The sequence below is a fragment of the Topomyia yanbarensis genome, chromosome 2 (assembly GCF_030247195.1).
Source record: "Topomyia yanbarensis strain Yona2022 chromosome 2, ASM3024719v1, whole genome shotgun sequence".
Taxonomy (NCBI): Eukaryota; Metazoa; Arthropoda; class Insecta; order Diptera; family Culicidae; genus Topomyia; species Topomyia yanbarensis.
The window spans coordinates 297,292,598-297,316,632 of NC_080671.1; the positions used below are offsets into that span (position 1 = coordinate 297,292,598).

General features: G+C 43.8%; 1 protein-coding gene across 10 annotated transcripts in view; it reads right to left on the reverse strand.

Annotated features, from left to right (window-relative positions):
* LOC131683320 (PDF receptor) overlaps nucleotides 1–24,035 on the reverse strand; it is a 688,155-nt gene that overhangs the window by 251,078 nt on the left and 413,042 nt on the right. For 9 of the 10 annotated variants that reach the window (XM_058965190.1, XM_058965191.1, XM_058965193.1 and 6 more), the window contains one exon: nucleotides 1,230–1,337. The exons of the other annotated variant lie outside the window; for it this stretch is intronic. In XM_058965190.1, the coding sequence (XP_058821173.1) occupies nucleotides 1,230–1,337 (108 nt within the window). The remainder of the gene's footprint in view (nucleotides 1–1,229; nucleotides 1,338–24,035) is intronic. 10 annotated transcript variants of the gene reach the window in all.

The window sequence follows — 24,035 nt, forward strand, 5'->3', positions numbered from 1 at the left end:
GTTCAAGCTTTGTTTGTTTACGTTCGTGTTGGTTTACATGTCGTTTAAATTTTATTATTTTTTTGTGGGGAGGTAAAATACATTTTTGTAAAAGTAGGTAAAATAACAAAATACATAAGAGGAGAATAACCTAAAGGTTAAAACCTCTTTAATCGAATTAAAAAGAATAAAAAAATATATTACAAATATCGGTATTTTGACAGTCTTTTGATATTATATTCTTATCGGCATGCTATACGACATAGTACCAAAGAATGTTGAAACAAAAGAGAACATTCCGTAAAGTCAGTGTGTCGTCAACAAAGCTCTACTGTTTTCGTTTTTCATCCACACCAAAAAAATCTGAATTTTATCGTTGACGTAATTGCAAACAATTCAACAAAGCGTAATTTACGATATGACGGAACATTACCGTGTTCCGATTAATTTTACATGAAACATATACTTTAGGGATGATCCATAAATGACGTAGCATTTTTTGAGTGATTTTTAACACCCCCCTCCCCCATCGTAGCATTTCGTCACAAACCTCTAAATACCCCCCTGGTAATTACGTAGCTTGACGGTAACTCTGCCTCCCCTTTTCCCCGTAATTTTTTTAAAAATTCTATTCTATTCCCCTTTAAAAAAGCTACGTAGCATGACATGACCCCCTACCCCCCTGTCGTCACACATCATCACAAAATACAAAACTCCCCCCTCCCCCATATCATGCTGCGTCATTTATGGATGATCCCTTACATGCGCAATGACATAAAATTACACTTCCTACCATTCAGAACAAACGCTGTATGTGGAGTAAATTTACATGATTTACGAAATTAAACGTCATATAAGATTAAAATCAAACGTAAAACTAAGTCTTTTTTGATGCTCGTATATGTCAGGGTCAGGAGACGTAAATTTACACTATTTTTTTCTAGGTGTGTACATTCAGAAAGCAAAGCTCTATAGATTCCTGAAGCTCTATCGATGTACATAAACCAAACGGATTTTATCCTTCATGTAATGACCCAAATTATTTGACACGTACAGGATGTCGTTTTCCAGACTGCTCGCGGTTTTATAGCAGATTGTTTGTCAAAGGTCATAAACTGTTACCCAACTTTTTAATAGAATTACAGTGCTCCGCAGAGGTCTAGTGCAGGTGGAATAAAAATTTTCACAAAAAATACCAATGAATAGATTTGTTCTATGATAGGTCCACAAGTCACGTGTTCTGTACTTACTGGTTGTGTCAATTCCGTGAGCAGGAGGGCATCGTTGTCGTATCACCGAACCAGCTGGGGCGGGAGGCCAGCACAGAATTGTATCCCATGTCCAGTTGCAGTAAGGAACTGGAGATAAAATGAAACAACGTGATTGTGATGTAAGCAATATTCAACTGATGTTAAGGGAGCTATTTTGTATGCTTTTGTTTGCGTGAAATTTTAATCTGCTTGAGGTGAGGTATTTATGCAATCAGAAGAGGATTTGATTATGATAAACATTGTTTCGTAATACACCCAAAACTTTTAGTTTGTTTTCTTGTGAATCTATAGAATTAGACAATCAAACAGACGTTTTTAACTCTCTTTCCATTTTATTGTATTCGTATTCCGAAAAAAGCTGATAGTGTATTTTTGAATCTGGCGTAGAAATAACCCATTAATAAAGTTCTTGGCCTTTCAAAATCGCTTTCGCAGCGTTTCGTTTCAATACTCCTCCAAAAGCCACCGTAACAAGTTACGAAAAAAATCCATTCGGCATCAATGCAAAAATCTGTTTGCATATTGCAAAAATTAAATGCCGTCATTTTATTTATTCATTGGCTTCCAGATCCAGCTGAGAAAAAGGAAATCTTTTGTAAGCCTGGCAATTTACCTTTTATGAACGGTAAATAATGAGTCAAAAATAAACGAACTTTGACATGATTATGTTCAGTGAAGCCAGCAATTGCAATAAAACTTCAAATCGTCCGATTCTTCGTCTTTAAATTAAAAAAAATAAGGGTTGAATACATTGAAAATGTAGTGTGCAGTACAATTCGCGGCGTCGGCGGTAAAACATGACAATGAGTTATGTTCTATTTTATGTTTTTGGATTGTATACGTGGATTAATCTATGTCACGCAATTCAACTTTTATCAGACGCTTGAATGATTTATCAGATATAGTGTCAAATTTTCCTACGTATGGTTTATTTAAACCTTTTGAAGTTGTTTCATGAACAGGAAATTATAGTAGCGTGATATTCATAAATTTAGAATGTATGTGCTTAATGTGCTTAATGGGTTATATACCATCGACACATTCTTTCGTGACGTTACAACGATTTGACCAACCTTCATTCTATAAATCTGTTATAACTTTTTCAAATGAACTCCTTCATCAAACCTAATTATAGTTTCAGAAAATAAACAAAATTTTATATAAGATTTGATCTACAACACTTGAATGCACTGGAGGAGTTTTTAATAAACGATTGAACAACGTCACATTATATTTCTTTAAAAGTTCACCTACGCTGTACTCTCCTAGACGCTGGTTACATGATACGTTCCGATGCAATCACGCTAACAGCAACGTAGTCTAGGACATGCAATGGAAGGTTGTGAGGGAATTTCCGAACTTTGTTCTCGGGTTAGTATTTAGCCATGAATAATAATGGGTTCCATGAATATTTCTTTTCTCCCAATAATCAACCATTCCACACTTCGCCATCATCGACGTCTGGTGCTTAAATTGTGCTCGTTTTGTCATATAAATCCACTTGCTTAAGCCCAACAATACAAATATCATACTATAAACTCGGATCGGGAACTTGATTCCTTACCAAATTAAACAAAGAAATACAGCCAGTTTATTTTTGTTTGTGAAATATGTGATAAAAGCAGCTATTCTGGATCCGTTAAACTACCATCTTGAGCCGTGTCAAATAAATAAATATGTCAAATGACTCAAATTTAACCACAACAGATATGAAAAAAAATTCTTGGTTTGATCAATTATATCTGCTACAATTAAAAAAATAAACTGTAGCGTGATTTTTCGACAACCCCATATTGTTATTCCAGTCATTTTTTATTAAAATGGCTAAATGTAATAAATATTTAAAATTTTACTCAAAACAATAGCACCAGCGTAACTTACAGAGTGATAGAAAAGTTGAAGATTTTGGTGACGTTACAACGCAACGAGATATCGCTTTTCTGAGAAAGGAGCGTTGTAACGTCACGAAAGTTGAAAGATGCTTAAAAATATATTTAATATATTTAATGACACCTGGTTATGTGTCTGCTATTTAGAAATACATCGTAGAAGATTTGTTCTTATTAAAAATCTTATAGAGCAGATATTACTTTTATGGAAAGCGCCCTAGGAAGTCACCAGGCGAGGGTGCAAAAACCAACACCATACGGCGTGTAACCGTCACGGCCAAAAGCCGTTTGGCCGAGGTAAACCGGGGCGCAAATGACCCCGCCGGGCAGAAAGAAGGCACCAGCAACTCGGCGCAACCGGGGCAGGGGGCGTAATCCCCTGGACCCTGGTCACTAAGAAGAAGCCGCCACCGACACCGCGGCCCGCGAAGACAGAAACAGAGGACAGAGGCGAGGCCTTGTGGTTAAAAACCGACAAGGACAAATACGTCGACGTCCTAAAGTCGATGAGGGCGGCCGAAAGCCTTTCGGCCCTCGGGCAAGACGTGCGCAGCGTGAAACGCACCAATACAGGCGAATTGCTTTTGGTGCTGAAGGGAGGCGCATATAAGGCCTTGGCCCAAGAGGTCCTGGGTGAAGGCGCCCAGGTGAGGTCGTTAGGGGAGGAAATGACTCCAGTGTAAGCATCTGGACGAGTTCAACTCCGCTAGCGAATGACGGATCCCAATAGTAGCATGTCTGTAATAACATACGTACATGGAATTATTGAGAACCAGAGCTACAGGTCCAAAGCCCTGGTAAAGGAGGATGGTTGTGATGATCCGGGCCGAGATCACCACGTAAAGCAAGGTAGGGCATAACCCCAATTCCAAGGCGTGAAGCGACCCGTGCCGAGGGATGAGTGATCGAGGGGGTGAAAAAGATGCTCGATCGTTAACGGAGCCTGTGGGGTACCTGGGCAACCCCCACAGTAAGCGTCCCTTACCACGCTAATGCGGAGCTCTGGCGTGGCGGACATATATTTCTCGCGCTACTCGTGGGACTATACATGGAGGCAAACAAAAATAAAAATAAACAGACGGAGGTGCCAAACCCCTTCGCAAGAGGTGGTTTGGCGAGGTCTCCCCCCCGTGGGGAGAGTAGTGGAGCGATGAGTGCTGCACCCGAAAGCACCAGTGACCCCCCAGCAGCGGTAGGCAATACCCCTACCAATGCATCGGAGGGGCCAATAGCTGCGATGCGCAAAGTAGCGAAGCAACTCGATGCTATAATCGACTTCGCTAGCGCAAAGCAGAACATAGCCAAGGAGTTGAAGTTGAGCCTTCTGGAGCTCCGGAAAGCTGTTCGTGTCGCAAGACAGGAACAGCAGGCATATGTTGAGAGGGTGGAATGTCGGGAGAGGCCCGACAGAGAAACCCAGACAGTGGCCTCCAATAGGAAGGAAAGAGAGAAGGTCAATAGAGGTTCACAGACAGTGGCCTTTACCTTCTACGGAGCAGCCACGTCGATCGGAGCGGCGACCGAGTTCCCCTCGAAGGGAAAAGGAAAGGGCAATCGCAAGACGGCATCGAATGCGAAGCGCCCTAGGAAGTCGCCAGGAGAGGGTGCCAAAACCGACACCACTCGGCATGCAACCGTCAAGGTCAAACGCCGCCTGGGTGAGGTAAGCGAGGGCGAGAGTGACCTCGCTGTGGAGAGCGATGGTACCAGCAACCCGGCACAACCGGGGCAGGGGGGCTCAAACCCCTGGACGCTGGTTACCAAGAAAAAGCCGGCACCGAAACCGGAGGTACCGCGGCCTGCGAGGAAGGCCAAGGACAGAGGCGAAGCCTTGTGGTTAAAAACCGACAAGGACAAATACGCCGATGTCCTTAAATCGATGAAGGCGGCCGAAAGCCTCTCGGCCCTTGGGCAGGATGTGCGTAGCGTAAGACGCACCAACACGGGAGAGATGCTCCTGGTGCTGAAGCGAGGCGCACAATCAAGTGCAATATATAAGGCCTTGGCTCAAGAGGTCCTTGGCGAGGGCGCCCAAATTAGGTCGCTAGGTGCGGAAACAACTCTCCAGTGCAAGCACTTGGACGAGTTCGCGACCGCAGAAGACGTCGTCGCAGCCGTCAAGGAGCACTGCGGCGTCACAATCGAGCGGGCCTCTGTGCGATTGATGGACGGACCCTCTGGCACCCAAGTAGCCTACCTCAGGCTACTCAATGCGGATGCCAAAAAGGTAACCGAGAAAGGGAAGCTGAAGATCGGCTGGTCGGTATGCCCTATTAGTATACCCCAGCCGCCTTCAGTGGACAGGTGCTATCGGTGCCTAGAATCCGGCCATAAAGCTTACGAATGCAAAGGCTTAGACAGGAGCAAGCTATGTCGTCGATGCGGCGAGGAGGGGCATAAAGAGCGGGGGTGCACTAAGGCATATAAGTGCCTTATCTGCACCTCTAAGAAGCAAGCCCATAAACATGCTATGGGCGGACCTTCGTGTCCCTTCGGCGAGTTAAATAAGAAGAAGCCGTGAGAGTCACACAGCTAAATCTTAACCATTGTGCAGCAGCCCAACAGCTGCTGTGGCAGTCGGTCTCGGAGTCGAGGACAGATGTCGCCCTATTATCAGACCCGTACAGCATCCCTGCCGGCAACGGCAATTGGGTGTCGGACGGGTCTGGAATGGTGGCAATCTGTACAACGGGAAGGTTCCCGGTTCAAGAGGTAATACACCCCTCCGCCGAGGGTGTGGCGATTGCCAAGATCAATGGTGTGTTCTATTGCAGCTGCTACGCCCCACCAAGGTGGCCAATAGAACAGTTCTACCAGATGATCGACAGGCTCTCGTCGGACCTCGTGGGCCGGAAACCGGTAGTAATAGCGGGAGACTTCAACGCTTGGGCAGTGGAGTGGGGCAGCCGCTGTACAAATAGCAGGGGTCAAGCGCTAATGGAAGCGTTTGCGAAACTCGATACTGTGCTAGCTAATGATGGCTCCGCTAGTACATTCCGTAGAAACGGAGTGGAGGCGTGGATTGATTTGACCTTTGCCAGCCCGAGTCTGGCTCCAGGCATGGAATGGAGGGTAGACGAAGGCTACACCCATAGTGATCATTTAGCAATCCGCTTTAAGATCAACTATGGTGTGCAGCATCCGAGGGCGGGAGATCCCTGTCAGGTACGCGGGTGGAAGTCCAATCACTTCGACAGCGAAGCTTTCACCGCGGCCCTGGGACTGGAGGCCAACACCGACAGTCTAAGCGGGGATGCGCTGGTAGCTGTTCTATCACGCGCGTGCGACGCCACTATGCCGAGAAAAACACTGCCAAGAAACGGTAGATGCCCGGTATACTGGTGGAGTGCCGAGATTGCAGCTCTACGGTCAGCCTGCCTCAGAGCTAGACGTAGGATGCAAAGAGCTCGCACCGAGGATGCAAGAGAGAACCGCCGTGAAGTGTTTCGAGCTGCGAAATTAGCCCTTAACAAGGCTATTAAAAGCAGCAAGAGAGCGTGTTTCGACAACCTGTGTGAGAGTGCCAACGCGAATCCGTGGGGTGACGCCTACCGGATTGTGATGGCCAAGACCAAAGGGGGCTCCTCACCCCCAGAACGGTCTCCGGACCGGTTGGCAACGATTATCGAAGTACTCTTCCCGTCTCGAGCCACAAGCCCCTGGCCACCTGCACTACGAGACAGTGCGGGCACGGTCGAAATGGTGGCTCCAGTGACGAACGAAGAACTACTCGCAGTGGCTAAATCCCTAGCAATGAACAAAGCTCCAGGGCCGGATGGAGTCCCGAACAACGCTCTCAAGGCAGCGATCATAGCGAACCCGAACATGTTCAGGCTAGCTATGCAGAGATGCCTTGACGAGTGCCGTTTCCCCGATAGATGGAAAAGGCAGAAACTGGTGCTGTTGCCGAAGCCCGGGAAGCCGCCAGGCGACCCATCGGCGTACAGACCAATCTGTCTGATAGACACGACTGGCAAACTGCTTGAGAGGATCATCCTCAACAGGCTCACCCCGTACGCGGAAGGTACGGACGGTCTGTCAAGCAACCAGTTTGGCTTTCGGAAGGGTAAGTCCACAGTGGACGCTCTCAACTCAGTGATAAATACTGCCGAGATAGCGATCCAACGAAAAAGGCGAGGTATTCGATACTGTGCGTTAGTGACACTTGACGTGAAGAATGCATTCAACAGCGCAAGCTGGGATGCCATCGCGCTCTCGTTACACCGGCTTAGCCTACCGGTGGGTCTGTACCGGATCCTGGAAAGTTACTTCCAAAACCGCGTACTGCTATACGAGACCGATGCCGGTCAGAAAAGGGTTCCGATTACCGCCGGAGTCCCGCAGGGCTCGATCCTAGGCCCGGTGCTATGGAACCTCATGTATGACGGGGTTCTGAGACTGAAGTTCCCTCCTGGGGTCAAGATCGTCGGCTTTGCCGACGACGTAACCTTGGAGGTCTACGGGGAGTCAATTCCTGAGGTAGAACTAACCGCAGAACACGCGATTAGCACGGTGGAGGAATGGATGAGCGCGAGAGGCCTGGAGCTCGCTCATCATAAGACGGAGGTAGTTATCGTCAACAACCGCAAGTCGGCACAACATGCAGTTATCCATGTGGGAGAAGTCGCGATCACTTCACAGCGAAGTCTGAAGTCTCTCGGAGTCATTATAGACGACAAGCTGACCTTCGGCAGCCATGTCGACTATACGTGCAAGAGAGCGTCGACTGCTGTTGCGGCACTATCGAGAATGATGTCCAACAGCTCAAAGGTGTGCGCCAGTAGACGTAGGTTATTGGCAGGCGTTGCCGTATCTATCCTCAGGTACGGCGGCCCGTCATGGTCAAGAGCACTGAGGGTAACCAGTTACCTACAGAAACTGGAGAGCACCTATCGCGTGATGTGCCTCAGAGTGATATCTGCCTACCGCACGGTATCACACGATGCATCCTGCGTGATAGCGAGCATGATGCCAGTCGGGCTGGTCATTCGGGAAGATGAGGAGTGCTTTGAGCTACGTGGAAATAGGGGAGCCCGCGAGCGCACCAGGGTGACCTCGGTCGCCAGATGGCAGCGTGAGTGGGACAACTCCTCGAAAGGTAGGTGGACCCACCGGCTGATACCTAGCATATCGAGCTGGGTGGGAAGACCCCATGGGGAAGTTCACTTCCACCTGACACAATTCCTGTCAGGCCATGGCTGTTTCCGTCAGTACCTCCACAGGTTCGGACACGCGGAGGTCCCAGTCTGCCCGGACTGCCCAGGTGTAGATGAAACTGCCGAGCACATACTGTTCGTATGTCATCGGTTCGACGTCGAAAGAAGAGCAATGCTTGACGTCTGTGGCTGGGACACAACCCCGGATACCCTTATTCAGCGGATGTGTCAAACGGTGGAGAAGTGGAACGCAGTCTCGGCTGCTACCATCCAGATTGCCAGTAGGCTACAGGTAATCTGGCGAACCAAGCAACAGACGGCGGGCACGGGTAACTAGTGATTGGTTAGTTGGAGCGAAAAAGGCCAAGCGCAAAATAAGAGAGTGAATGGTCTGTTCATGCCGAGGTAGGTTGGCGCAGCGAATGGCAACCGCGTAAGGGGTAAACCCAGCCACCCCGAAGCAAGACAGAAGAGTGAGTGTATAGGCGTATAAGTGGACTGCCTCATGCCAAGACGGGAGGGTCGTAGCGTAGTATGTTGGAACTAAGCTATCGATGCCTCATGGCGTGGCAGAGGAGTGAAAGGGTGAGCATCCAAGTCAGTCTCACACTGCATGTTAAGGGTGAGCACAAAAGTCAGCCTCACAGGTTGGTAGAGGCTAGCACAAAAGTCAGCCTAGCAAGGAATGAAAAAGGTGAGCACAAAAGTCAGCCTCGCATGGTATGTCAGAAGTGGGGCCTAAGAAAAATGTCCCACATGGGATGCCAGAGGGAGTGACAAAGGTACAATAGAGTGGCACGATTGAGAGTGAATCAGGTGATAGGGTGAGCACCCAAGTCAGCCTCACATGGATGGGTAGGGCGAGCACAAAAGTAAGCCTAGCAAGGAATGAGTAAGGTGAGCACACAAGTCAGCCTCGCATGGAACGTAAAAGGTGAGCACAAAAGTCAGCCTCATGTGGGAGTGTTTGAGAGTGAATCAAAGTGTGATTGAGAGAGCACCCAAGTAAGCCTCATACAGGATGTATGATCGCGCGAGTGAGAGTGAATGAGTACATTCAGTACAGCCATCCCCCCAGAAGTAATACCGAGAGGTAGTTCCTGGGAGGAATGATGGCGGAGCCCAATGGAGTTTAGTCGGTATTAATGGCTGGTCACCATTTGAGTCCGACACGCCCCCAGTGCACCCCGTGTGGTAGATTGGACCCTACCGTTAGCACGTGTACTGGGCTAGGACATAAAGGTCTTCTCCATTGTAAAAAAAAAAAAAAAAGACGATGTCGTCGCAGCCGTCAAGGAGCAATGCGACGTAACAATCGAGCGGGCCTCTGTGCGTTTGAGAGGGACCCTCCGGCACCCAAGTAGCCTACCTCAGGCTACTGAAAGCAGATGCCAAAAAGGTTACCGTGATAGGTAAATTGAAGATCGGCTGGTCAGTATGCCCAATTAGCATACCCCAGCCGCCTTCAGTAGATAGGTGCTATCGGTGCCTTTACTCCGGCCATAAATCGTACGAATGTAAGGATACAGACAGGAGCAAACTATGTCGTCGCTGCAGCGAGGAGGGGCATAAGGAGCGGGGCTGCACTAAGGCGCATAAATGCCTTATCTGCACCGCTAAGAAGCAAGCCCGTAATCATGCTATGGGCGGACCTTCGTGTCCCTTCGGTGAGGCCAATAAGAAGAAGCCGTGAACGTCACACAGCTAAATCTTAACCATTGTGCAGCTGTTGTGGCAGTCGGTCTCGGAGTCGGGGACAGATGTCGCCCTCCTATCAGACCCGTACAACATCCCTACCGGCAATTGGGTCTCGGACGGGCCTGGGATGGTGGCAATCTGTACAACGGGACGATTCCCGGTTCAAGAGGTAATACACTCCTCCGCCGAGGGTGTAGCGATTGCCAAGATCAATGGTGTGTTCTATTGTAGCTGCTCCGCTCCACCAAGGTGGCCCATAGAACAGTTCAACCAGATGATCGACAGGCTCTCGTCAGACCTAGTGGCCCGGAAACCGGTAGTTATAGCGGGAGACTTTAACGCTTGTGCAGTAGAGTGGGACAGCCGCTGTACAAATAGTAGGGGCCAAGCGCTAATGGAGGCGCTTGCGAAACTTGATACTGTGCTAGCTAATAATGGCTCCGCTACACATTCCGTAGAAACGGGGTGGAGGCATGGATTGACGTAACATTTGCCAACCCGAGTCTGGCTCCAGGCATGGAATGGAGGGTAGACGAAGGCTACACCCATAGCGATCATTTAGGAATTCGCTTTAGGATCAACTATGGTGTGCAGCATCCGAGGGCGGGAGATCCCTGTCAGGTACGCGGGTGGAAGTCCAATCACTTCGACAGCGAAGCTTTCACCGCGGCCTTGGGACTGGAGGCCAACACCGACAGTCTAAGCGGGGATGCGCTGGTAGCCGTTCTATCACACGCGTGCGACGCCACTATGCCGAGAAAAACACTGCCAAGAAACGGCAGATGCCCGGTATACTGGTGGAGTGCCCGGATTGCAGCTCTACGATCAGCCTGCCTCAAAGCTAGACGTAGGATGCAAAGAGCCCGCACCGAGGATGCAAGAGAGAATCGCCGTGAAGTGTTCCGAGCTGCGAAATTGGCCCTTAACAAGGCCATTAAAAGCAGCAAGAGAGCGTGTTTTGACAACCTGTGTGAGAGTGCCAACGCGAATCCGTGGGGTGACGCCTACCGGATTGTGATGGCCAAGACCAAAGGGGGCTCTTCACCCCCAGAACGGTCTCCGGACCGGTTGGCGACGATTATCGAAGTACTTTTCCCGTCTCGAGCCACAAACCCTTGGCCACCTGCACTACGAGCAGTGCGGGCACGGCCGAAATGGTGGCTCCGGTGAAGAATGAAGAACTACTCGCAGTGGCTCATTCCCTAGCAATGAACAAAGTTCCAGGGCCAGATGGAGTTCCAAACAGCGCTCTCAAGGCAGCGATCATAGCGAACCCGAACATGTTCAGGCTAGCTATGCAGAAATTGGTGTTGTTGCCGAAGCCTAGGAAGCCGCCAGGCAACCCATCGGCGTACAGACCAATCTGTCGGATCGACACGACTGGAAAATTGCTTGAGAGGATCATCCTCAACAGCCTAACCCCGTACGCAGAAGGTACGGACGGTCTGTCAAGCAACCAGTTTGGCTTTCGGAAAGGCAAGTCCACGGTGGACGCTATCAACTCAGTGATAAAAGCTGCCGAGATGAAAAAGGCGAGGTATTCGATACTGTGCGTTAGTGACACTTGACGTGAAGAACGCATTCAACAGCGCAAGCTGGGACGCCACCGGAGCTCGTTCAGCATAAGACGGAGGTAGTTATCGTCAACAACCGCAAGTCGGCACAACATGCAGTTATCCATGTGGGAGAAGTCGTGATCACCTCACAGCGGAGTATGAAGTCTCTCGGAGTCATTATAGACGACAAGCTGACCTTCGGCAGCCACGTCGACTATATATGCAAGAGAGCGTCGACTGCTGTTGCGGCACTATCGAGGATGATGTCCAACAGCTCAATGGTGTGCGCCAGTAGACGTAGGCTAATGACAGGCGTTGCCGTATCTATCCTCAGGTACGGCGGCCCGTTATGGTCAAGAGCACTGAGGGTAACCAGTTACCTACGGAAATTCGAGAGCACCTATCGCGTGATGTACCTCAGGGTGATATCTGCCTACCGCACGGTATCACACGATGCATCCTGCGTGATAGCGAGCATGATGCCAGTCGAGCTGGTCATCCGGGAAGATGAGGAGTGCTTCGAGCTACGTGGAAATAGAGGAGCCCGCGAGCGCATTAGGGTGACCTCGGTCGCCAGATGGGAGCGTGAGTGGGATAACTCCTCGAAAGGTAGGTGGACCCACCGGCTGATACCTAACATATCGAGCTGGGTGGGCAGACCCCATGGGGAAGTTCACTTCCATCTGACACAATTCCTGTCAGGCCATGGCTGCTTCCGACAGTATCTCCACAGGTTCGGGCACGCGGAGGTGCCCGCCTGCCCAGGTGTAGACGAAACTGCCGAACACATACTATTCGTATGTCCTCGTTTCAACGTCGAAAGAAGAGCAATGCTCGAAGTCTGCGGCTGGGACACAACCCCTGATACCCTTATTCAGCGGATGTGTCAATTGGTGGAGAAGTGGAACGTAGTCTCAACTGCAACCACCCAGATTGCCTGTAGGTTACAGGGAATTTGGCGCACCGAGCAACAGACGACGGACATGACTAACTAGTGATTGGTTAGTTGGAGTGAAAAAGGCCGAGCACAGAAAAGTGAGTGAATGGTCTGTTCATGCTGAGGAAGTTTTGGCGCAGCGACTAGCAACCACGCAAGGGGTAAACCCAACCATCCCGAAGCAAGGCAGAAGAGCGAGTGTATAGGCGTATATGTGGACTGTCTCATGCCATGATGGGAGGGTCGTAGCATAGTATGTTGGGACTTAGCTATCGATGCCTAATGGCGTGGCAGAGGAGTGAAAGGGTGAGCATCCAAGTCAGTCTCACACGGTATGCTAAGGGTGAGCACAAAAGTCAGCCTCACATGGTATGTTAGAGGTGAGCACGAAGGTCAGCCTCACAAGGTATGAAAACGGTGAGCACCCAAGTAAGCCTCACACAGGGCAGGAAATATTCGAACCGAACCTATGTTCGAATACTTTCAAAGCGCGAAGCTTTGCGTTACTGGTTCGTATTCACAAGCTTCGCATCACAATCGCTTACCATCGTAATTGCGGACATTTGGGCGATACTTTTGCATGCTCTTCGGCGAGGACAAAGGAAGCTTCTTGTTTATTTCATTGATGTTCGGAAAGATATGTAAAAGCTTTTGCGTAGCTTTCGACGAACACGAGCTAAGCTCTTGGTTCGTGTGATCGATATTTTTGAAACAATTACACGGAGCTTCGAAGCGATGTTCGCGAACACAAAAGAAAGACTACCTCGAAGTATTTCAGAATCGCGAACACCGAAGGATTATTTTAATTTAGCATCGCGAGGGCCATCGCTAACATGTTCGCCGGACGATATTAGTTTTCTTTATTCAAATACCTACCTACTAGTTATGCAAAAAAAAAGTATATTCTAGACAGAGGCCTTGTATTAAGGGTGGAATAGGTGAAAAATAATTGTGACAATGTGTAGCTTATGGATGCTGGGGTTAACTGAAAAGTGACGTAACAAGTTTATTTAAGATACCCTACTGATATATTACCAGTAGGGATAAAATCAAGATTTCGTGACAGGGCGGGGATAAATTTTCAAATGAAATAAATTAGGGCTAGAAAATGAAGTTAAACACAATGTACACAACGTATTGAGTGCCTCGCTTATCTTAGTCATGTTACTATGTCAGTTTCTTGAGGATCCAGTTATATCAGTTTCTTGAGGATAAAGATATCGACATCCATTCAAAGGAAAAAATCGATTATCAGCTAAATAAATAACGTCATGATGTGTATGATGAATCCTAGAAATAAATAGGGAATGTCAATAAACTCGACCATTCCCGATTCATATTTGGCAGTTCTGGTCGTTTTGTAAATCTTGTTTTCGACTAACAGTAAAACCATTTTGATTCAGAAGTATGTTTTAGAAGGGCGCATGTTTTTTAGTGCACTTATTTAAAAAAACGCTTTGAATCCATCTACCAGTGTGATGAGACATTTTTATAACTATTTTCGAATATTATATCGGTTGAAAACTTTTAGAACATGATATTTCGAGAAATTTTGAAAGTGAAATTAAATCAGTTGTAAAGTTATAGAAAATAGCCTTTTAAAATGAACGGATAATCGAATTATTACTAATACTTTATGAATACATTATCTAAGTTCTTCATTCAATGCAATATGTATGCAAAAAGTTAAAAACTGGATTTCCCTTGAGAACTGGGCCAAAAAATCGAAAAAAATGTGATGTAGATCCGAGAACTAGAACAGAAATTGTAACCCTTGGACCTCTGAAGTGCATGCGTACAAAATGCTATAGTCTAATGTTTGTTTTCATTCATTTCATTTAATAATTTTCAGTTGAGCAATTCTGTCGCAAACTGCATTGTGGAGCGAGGGTCATAACTTCCTAAATTTAAGTGTTCCTATTAATTTAGTACACTCTCTTTAACATAAACTACTCTAACGAATGAACGAATGGGAGTAGGTTCGATAAATTTTGAAAGAAGCCGTTAAATCAACCACTTAAGGGATTACACCACCGCAAAATTAAAAAAAATCGAAATTGATCTTGATTGATTTTATTATTCCATATCAACATTTGAATAGGGCTAATAAGATTTGTGAACAAACTTTTGTTTTGCTGATTTCTCTTAATTTGTTATCATTTCAACACAGAAAACATTTGAAATCGATTCTACCAAGGGCAAAGATGTTGATTCATGTGTATTTTTCATAAAATTCAACTCTGTAGCGGAAAAATTAGCGAAATAAGTTTGTTTACAAAAGTCTCATTAGCCCTTTTGAAGAATTACTATTGTATTGATCTTAAATATGGGTCTTCAAAATAATATATCAAAATATGGAATGCGACAAAAAGCGAATAATAATGGAAAGACAGTATTCGAAAAAGTTCGAGTTTAGAACGACTTTCATTCTACTTGGAGTTATTTATTTCGCTTCTCATTTTCCGAGATTTCCCTTACATAAAGCATTTCGGCTATAACTGATTCAAAAAAAAAAATACGGGGGGCCCTAAAGATTTCTTTCTTTTATTTTTTATTAGTAAAAGTCAAATAAGGGAAGATTACATCATGGAGAAGATAAACCAAATTTTGTCCTTTTCAGAATTGTTTTTGGATTTCCAACAAAAAAAAATCACTAGAACATTGTTTGTAAGTTCTTTGCGTTTCTCCATCAGTAATTAGTTAACAAATACAATACAAACAAGTTGGAATATCATTCTCATTATTTATCACAAAACACATGTACAGGAGTCAGGAAATAAATTTCATAAAAGTGGAACATGTAATAAGTTTGACACTTCATTTATTAAGTGAACAGATTCTGTCGAAAATGTTTGAAAATAAATATTTGGTCTCTTGTGATTAGGTAATCAACCAATAAACTTATAAAACAATATTATAAAAATCATTTGGAAGCTTTCCTCTTGGTTTGGTACAGATGCCAAGAAATTATAATTCAATTAATGACAATAATAATGGATTCAAGTATGTAGGTATTTGTTAATAAATTCATTTGGTAAAATTAAAAATAACGTTTAACACCCAAATCATCGCATATTATTGAGTGAATATGACTAGCCGATTTAGGAATGTTGCGCAAGAACGTTAGAAACCGCAACAAGTGGAAAACAAAGGCCAACGGACTACGCCTAACTACCCCTCAGTGGATGCAAATAACTGAAGTTCGCCGTCTAACTGAACTCGGACGTCAGCAGTGAGATTCCATCCGAAAATTGTTCTTTTTAGGAAGAATTTGTTTTAGATAGGGAGATTATTAAGAGAGGGGTAATGGTTTTAGCGTTAAAAACAATTATTTGCGATTTTTTTAGAAATTTGGGCGAAGCGAATTGATCAAAACTTTTGTACATTATAATGTATCATTTCATCCAAACGAGTCATTTCACCAAAAAACATTTTTTCACGCTGAAACCCTTACCCCCTTAAACATACTTTATACATCTTCACCTAAACTCCTTGGCAGGGGAAATATACTCCGATTGAAGAAGAAAAGACGAGTTTGCAATCAAAGTAGCTAGTAAACATAATTGTATTCCGAAAAAAAGAATTTGAATTTCACTACCACTACGCTCATTCAAACTCGTGGCTCATAAATTGGTAAGGTATACGACGCACCTAATCCCTAAATCCTAAATTATAATCTTAAAATAATCCATTTTATTTATACTCAAAATAAGATTTACAGTTTATGATTTTAAGACAGATAGTCACGTAGCGAACATGTTCGCGGTGGCCTCATGATGCTGATGCTTGAAGCGATATAAAACTTCGATGTTCGCGATTCTCAAATAAACGAGGCATTCGCTTTATATGTGTTCACCGAATATCGCTTCGAAACTCTGTGGAAATGTTCCAAAAACGCAAAAACCACGAGCCAAGAGCTTACCTCGTGTTCGACGATATGTGCTTCTAAGGTTAATGTGAACTTTTTCGAACATTGTAAAGAGCGAACTAGATGCGAAGCTCGCTGCGTCCGAGCAGAGATAAGTTTTACCCCTAAATGTTCGCAGCGATTGTGTCAAACTCATCGATTGCATGTGGTATGCTTGAGAAGGTGCTTCGTGAAGCTTCGAACAGCAATCAATTCATTTTTCGAAATTTTCCTGCCCTGGCCTCACATGGTATGCCAAAAGTGGGGCCTAAGAAAAATGTCCCACATGGGATGCCAGGGAGAGCGACAGGGGTGTAGTAGAGTGGTACGATTGAGAGTGATCCAGGTGATCAGGAATCAGGAATCAGAATATATTGGCTCAAATGGCACGTTCCCCGGACGTAGTCGGGGATTTGTGGTATGTTAGAGGCTAGCACAAAAGTAAGCCTAGCAAGGAATGAGTAAGGTGAGCACACAAGTCAGCCTCCCAAGAAACGAAAATGGTGAGCACAAAAGTCAGCCTCATGTGGAGTGTTAGAGAGTGAATCAAGGTGCGACAGAGAAAGCACCCAAGTAAGCCTCATACAGGACGTATGAACGCGTGAGCGAGAGTGAATGAGTACATCAAGTACAGCCATCCCCCTAGAAGTAATACCGAGTGGTAGTCCCTGGGAGGAACGATGGCGGAGCCCAATGGAGTTTAGTCGGTATTAATGGCAGCGTCACCATTCGAGCCCGACACGCCCCCAGTACACCCCGTGTGGTAGCTTGGCATCTACTAATAACACGTGTACTGGGCTAGTATGTAAATGTATTCTCCATTGTAGAAAAAGGGGTGTAGCAAATTTGTGACGATGTGTAACGAGGGGAATATTGTGACAAAATGCTATGATGGTCATTTGTGTACGGCCCCAATGGGTAGTGTTATGATATGGGTCGAGCTAGGGCTCAACATTTTCGATATGCACAAATTTTAATCTTTTTTTTTTTCTTTTTTTATTTATTTTAAATAAATCGAAATGGGCAAGAGAGTGCGCCGGTGAAAAAACTCCGAGTTTCAAGGTGTTCCACGGAGCTCAAAACAATCGGCTTTCCAAATTTGAGAAACGTCAATTTGTTTTTTGTTAGTTTAAAAACTCTAGTGTCGCAAAAAGCAATACGGTACTAGATTCATCGCAACTGACATGCTGACTAGCGCTGACATTGAGTGCAGTAACTCTCCAGTTGTGGTGTGGAAAGCAGTAGGGGAAACCGAGGAGATTTGAAACAGAGGAGAGTTGAAACAGTGTCCATTACTCGTGAAACAGTACCGTTAAGGATTCAACAATAATGCATTTATTTTATTTATATCGTGCTCACAAATCCTCCAATACACGCTAACTACGTTAAATGAGTGGTTGAGTATTTACGGTAAACACACTACAAAAAACGAGCAAAAGTAAGTTTTCATTATATTCTGAAAATTGGTATAAATAGGATATTAAGTGATTTTAATCAACCTAACAGTGTGATGAGACATTTCTTATAACTCTTATCACTCTCTTCGGATGTTATATAGTTTGAGAACATTTAGAACTTGATGCTTCGCGATGTTTTTGATAACACATACTACATGGGATAGTGGCAGGACTCAGAGAATCGCTCAAATCAGCATAGGATAACATCAGTGCTAGAAATCTCAAACCAAATCAATGGGAAAGCGAAAAAATGGCCCATAAAATAGACATACAAACGAATTATTGCTGATGCTCTGTTAATAAAATATCTAAATTCCTCAATCAATGCATTGTGGCGGGAAAACTGAATTTTCCTAAAGGGGTTATGTATATTGTACTGGGCCAAAAAAATCGAATTTTTTTTGAATCGATTTGAAGTTTATACTTTACTCAAATTTCCAACGCGACTGAGAACTAAGAAATCAACGCTTTTGAAGTAGAATACTTCTAACGTTTCAATATGGGGTCCCGTTTCAAAAAATTCAGTTGAGAAATTTTCCCAGGTTTGAAATACGAATATCTTCCGTTCTACTGATCGAAATCGCAATATTTTTGTACTATCTGGTCGGAAATTCGTGCACGTATTTCGTATTAAATTTCGGAATTAGTGCGACTACTATAAATAAACCAAAACAAGGATTTTTAGAATATCCTTCGAAAACAGCGAGGAAAATGCGCAATTTGCAAGCATATCCCACGTAGAGCCGTCAAAAAGGAGCATGTAAGCGTTTCATTACATACGGGAATGATATATATACAGGTCACGCGAGCTTGTTTTGAATCAGTGGGTGCTCGCTTACCACACGAGCAATATGCTCGTCCGGACGGTATAATGAGCGGTATCATGTTTGCGTTCCCGTACCAAGCGTCATCGCAAGGTTCTTCGTGATAAAATCCAGGGAATCACCAAATCCGCCATTCGGCGTCTGGCTCGTCGTGGTGGTGTAGAATGCATCTCCGATTTAATCTACGAATGCTGATGATGTGCAGGAAAATGTCATCTGAGATGCCGCGACCTACACTGAACACGCCAAGCGCAAAACCGCAATGAATGTCGTCTATACTATGAACCGGCAGGGACGCACTTTGTATGGATTTGGAAGTTGAAAAAGTAGAACGCACTTGTATCATTATAAAAAGGCCCTTTTCAGGACCACCAAAATCATTTCAAAGAATAAGTTTGCATTTTCTGTTTCATGGACTGTTTCTCCCTGGAGAGCAATTTGGGTTAAACCCTAAATTATGATTTATTTCAGTACGCAAATTGCAAATATGGTCAGAAACAAACTGAAGTAAAGTGGAAAACATTTTTACTAGGCGCATTCAAAAAAGGTTTCAATTCTCAAACATTTTACCAAGGTGCCGTATTACATTACTCTCTTTACCCTGAGTGTTCGATAATCTCCGTATTGGAAACACAATTTCAATTTTGTTCTTTATCAAAAATATGTGGTCGACCAACGAAGGGGTGGAGCTAAGAAGAACACATATTGAGGACAACACAGAAAAGGACGAGCTTACATTGTGCTGTAGTCAGGTATAAAAACTCAGCATGCTGTTGTTCACGATCAGTTCATTTGCAGCATCAGCATGCAGCAGTTCGTTTGCAGCATCTCCCGCGAAATTCAAACCGCCGTCCGTTTGCTGCTGTCAGAAGAGTTGGCCAAGCACGCCGTCTCAGATGGCACTAAAACTGTTACCATATACACCAGCTCCAAGTAAATTTCGAACACAGCCCACCGGTCCCACCTATCAGCATTGAAGTATCACCCTTACGTTTTTTACAATACCAATTTTACTATTGGTGGGGGTTTGGTGAAAATCGATCTTACTGTCCAAACGGCATAATTCCGAAACCGTAATTTTTGAAGTTTTAAAATTACGCAGAATTAATTTTTCAGAAAATAGTAACAGAGTTCGTGTCTTTAGCGAATTTGTTGAGACTTTATTGTAGTCATGAATATTAACCTGAGAAAATTCACCATAAATACTTCTTGGACGATATACCGTCAAAATTATTTTATCCAATGATGCGCTGTTCAACGATTGTAAAACTCATCGAAGATACTAATCCTCCGAAATTGGCGGTTTCAAAATGATGCTATCTTGACCTTAAATTACTGTTTTTGAACATTTGACCTATACATATAATTGGTCATACAACAAAAATCAAATGCTCATCAAAATCGATCAGGACCTGCTAGAGTCGAATGGAAATCGTCATTTTTCATAAATTTCTCTCTACCTTCGGAAACTGTTATCCTCGTTATTAATCAAATACGTTTTCGTCTCAACTCGACGCATTCCCAAAATAAAAACCTGTTTTAATCCACCTAGTGGTGCAATTGTGCTTTTCTCATTTGTCCAGACTACGATTCCATGGCTGGTTATGTTCAATACAATGGTGGAAATGAATATTACATGTTCAGTACGATTTGCACATACGTACAATGGATCGACAGCCACGATCTTCAGATACTATGTGATACTGAAACATCGCTTGAAACCAGCGGCGGATCATGGAGAAAGATCCGGGAGGTCCGGGTCCTGCCGAAAATTTTCAACTTGTTAAGAAATTTTAAACTAGTTTTAATTTGAAAGTAGCAACCCCTCACTACATACTCCCTCCGGGCCGGTATGATTGACGATTTTTAGAGTGATTGCATAACCTTTCTATATGAGAAAGGCAAAAATGTACCAAAGTCCAAAAAAATCGAGTTTACATCAAATCTCAATGTTTCATGCATTATAAAGTCATTTGGCATCAAAAATACAAATTTGATTTTGAAAATTTTTCATTTCATTTGTGCAAACCGATCCAACCATCTCTGATTAACAGACTAATAGATCAGTTACATATCAGGAGGAATTTATCAAAAGTCCTCATGATGTTTACAACAACAGGTTATCAATGTACGGATCAGATAATTGTTATTGTAATATTGAATTAAATCAGTCAGCATCAATAAATTTTCAACTTCAATCCAAATTTTTTTTTGTGTGGTGGGGGGGGGGGAGTTGTATGGTGTTAAACCCCAAAACCTTCTCTTGGCTACGCCGTTGCTTGGAGTTATTTACTTCGCTTTCATTTTCCGATATGTTTCAGATCGATCCGATGGTTATAAGTTAGAAAAATTGCAGTCAGAAGGTTCGCACCAATGAACATTTTTGCACTGATAAGTTATCAAGTTCCTTCCAGACAACTTGGAAGTGTTCGGTGAATATTTCTAGCGGTTGTAGATAGTAAAATGAAATACAAAATTTGTTTTATCGAAATAATGTTTAGCTTATTTCAATGGATTATTACTATATTGAACAATAAATAGGCGATAAAGAGTAATCCACAAACAACAAGCCATAACTTTTAAAGTATTCAAAATAGATAATTGAAGTCTTTAGTAAAGTTATTCGCAAAAGTAAGAGCTACAAATTTGCTGAAGACATCATTTCGATATAATCACTTCCAAGAAAATGTGTGAAAATATCTCACTCATAGGGGGATTGATCAGCAAAAGCACAATACCAAAAGAAAGGGCATATTGCCTCCATTAAATTCTCCGAAGATACTATTGACCTAAAATAAGCCGTTTGGCGTTAATAATAGATTACATGTTTTTGGTCATATTTCTGGCAATGGGAAATGATAAAAATCTTTCGTCCTCATTTAATGTTAAATATCTCTTTTGATAATAGTCCGATTTCAACAATCTATAGCTTGTTCGAAAGGTATTCGTTAAAGCTGTCTAAAAACATATAAATTGTTAATCTATATTGTTAATTTCGGCAGATAATTTAACAAAACTGCAAAAAACGCCATTTTTACACATTCAAGCATTCATATCTTGGAATCTAAACATCAGAATCAAAAACAAATTAATAGCGTTCTTAGCGATTGATAGTTCTTTCATTTAAAATTGGTTTAGATAAGATCGGCTCAGCCATTGCTGAGAAACACGAATGAGAGTTTGTCCGTTACATACACACACAGGTACACACACACAGACATTGTCCCAAATCGTCGAGCTGTGTCGATTGGTATAGAAGACTTGGCCCTCCTGGCCTCGGAAAAAATCTTGAAAGTTTGAGCGAATTCTATACATTTCTTTTATAAGAAATGTAAAACGTAAAAATTTTTCAACCCTCCTCGGTCTGCCCTACAGAGCGCAATGCATAATTTAAATATATCTGACGGCTACTGCTATCGTCTCCGCTCCGACGATCGACCAGAGAATCAGCTCGCCAGAGAAAAGCTGAAAGTTATATCCGAGGATGACGTCATCGGCAAAATCAATACAGCCAATCAGAGCCATGGAAAGGAGACATCACGAGCGCTTGGCCGCTGGATGTCTACACCTGTCGTCGTCCCCACCCCCAGCGATAGCAGTGATCAAACGCAGCACTCGTCGCAGCGCATTGTTAACATGCCTGATTGCTACTGCTGTTCTTTACGACCCGACGTTCGACGGGAGAATGAACACGCTCGAGGAATGATATTCTTTAAATAGTCGATGATGACGTCATTCATAGAAGCGTAGTGTGCTGGGTGTTCAAATCTGTCGTACGAGACGCTATAGGCACGATGTTACTTGTCTGGCAAAATAGCAACTACTGATTCAAACAGGCACGCGGCACATCTATTTATAACTTTTCTTGTTCGTTTGAGTCACTAACGTGTTCCCTGTTGACGGCTCTTTTTATTTGTATTTGTATAAAAAAAGTCCAACTGACAATTTGTCTTAATGAACTATACTAAACTAAGGTAAACTAAACATAATTAAAATAGTGACAATATACGACGACGAAACTGCGAAGAGTTCATGACGAAGTCAAAAATTTCAGCAAACTCGTTGAAGCGACGACTCATTGCTAAAATTGGACTATTGGTAGCGTAGTTAGTGCTGCGCATTTCAGAATGCAGCAGGGCTCGAGGGCGAAGAGAACGGGTAGGCGCGTAGAGGTTGATTTGCGCTAGTAGCTCCGGATCATCATATTCAACCAGCAGAATCTTTGACACGAAGGTAGCTTGCGCTGCATATCGTATGAATTTACACTGGAATGCTTCGATCCTAAGGCCCCACGTAGCTTGATACGGGCACCAAACGACGTTTGCAAATTCCAACTGCGGGCGCACCAATGAGCAATAAAAAGCCTTGAAGCATAGAGGATCCCGAAATTCGTTGGATATTTTGAAAATCAATCCCAGCAAACGATTGGCTCTGTCGATGGTCGCTGAGACGTGATGAGTATACGTTAGCTTATCATCAAGAACGACTCCTAGATCCTTCACGTGGTCAACGCGTTGTAGTAGAGTTCCTGTGATGTTATAGTTGAAGGTAACCATATTTCTCGTTCGATAATAGCTGATGACAAAACATTTTGCAACGCTAAGGACCATCATGTTTCTTACACACCAGCTATAAAAGGTGTCAATAAGATGCTGTAGCTCACGGCAATCGGCTTCATTCCGTATAACAAGAAAAAATTTTAAGTTGTCGGCAAAAAACAGTTTTCCTCCACGGCTTAGAACGAAAACCGCATCGTTCACGAACAGTGAAAAAAGTAGTGGACCTAGCGTACTACCTTGAGGAACTCCGGAAGTGTCTGCCGGGGATAAATTGACTGATGTATGGGAGTTTTCACTTTTTTTCGAGATCTATTCATTTTTGCTTGTTTGTCAATAGTGTGCTATTGAAATACAAAAACACTATACCAATAAAACATAATTTCAGTTAATTCCGAATTGTTTGATGATAACCAGACGGAAATCCGTTAATAAATAACAAATTCATTAGCGTTCAAAATAGTGACGCAAAAACGTGACATCGTTTGATTTTATATTTTAGAATGACACCCTGCCCCAGATAGTGCAGTAAGACATTTTCAATGTCAAAAGCACAAGCGTGAATAGTACATTGAGTGTTTGCCCAAAATATGCCTTGAATTACATCCTGCACAACGAAATATTTCTCCGAAAATCACAGGTAATGTTGCATTCTGTAGCTTTCAAATTGCTTTTGATTTGTTTTAAGTAGTTTGCTTGTTGTTCAGCTATAGAGTTGTGGCATCATTTTGAACAATTTTTCTAAAAAATATCAATAAATTCTTGTCCATTTCAACTAAGTCCATAATGCATCTTTCTACTTGAC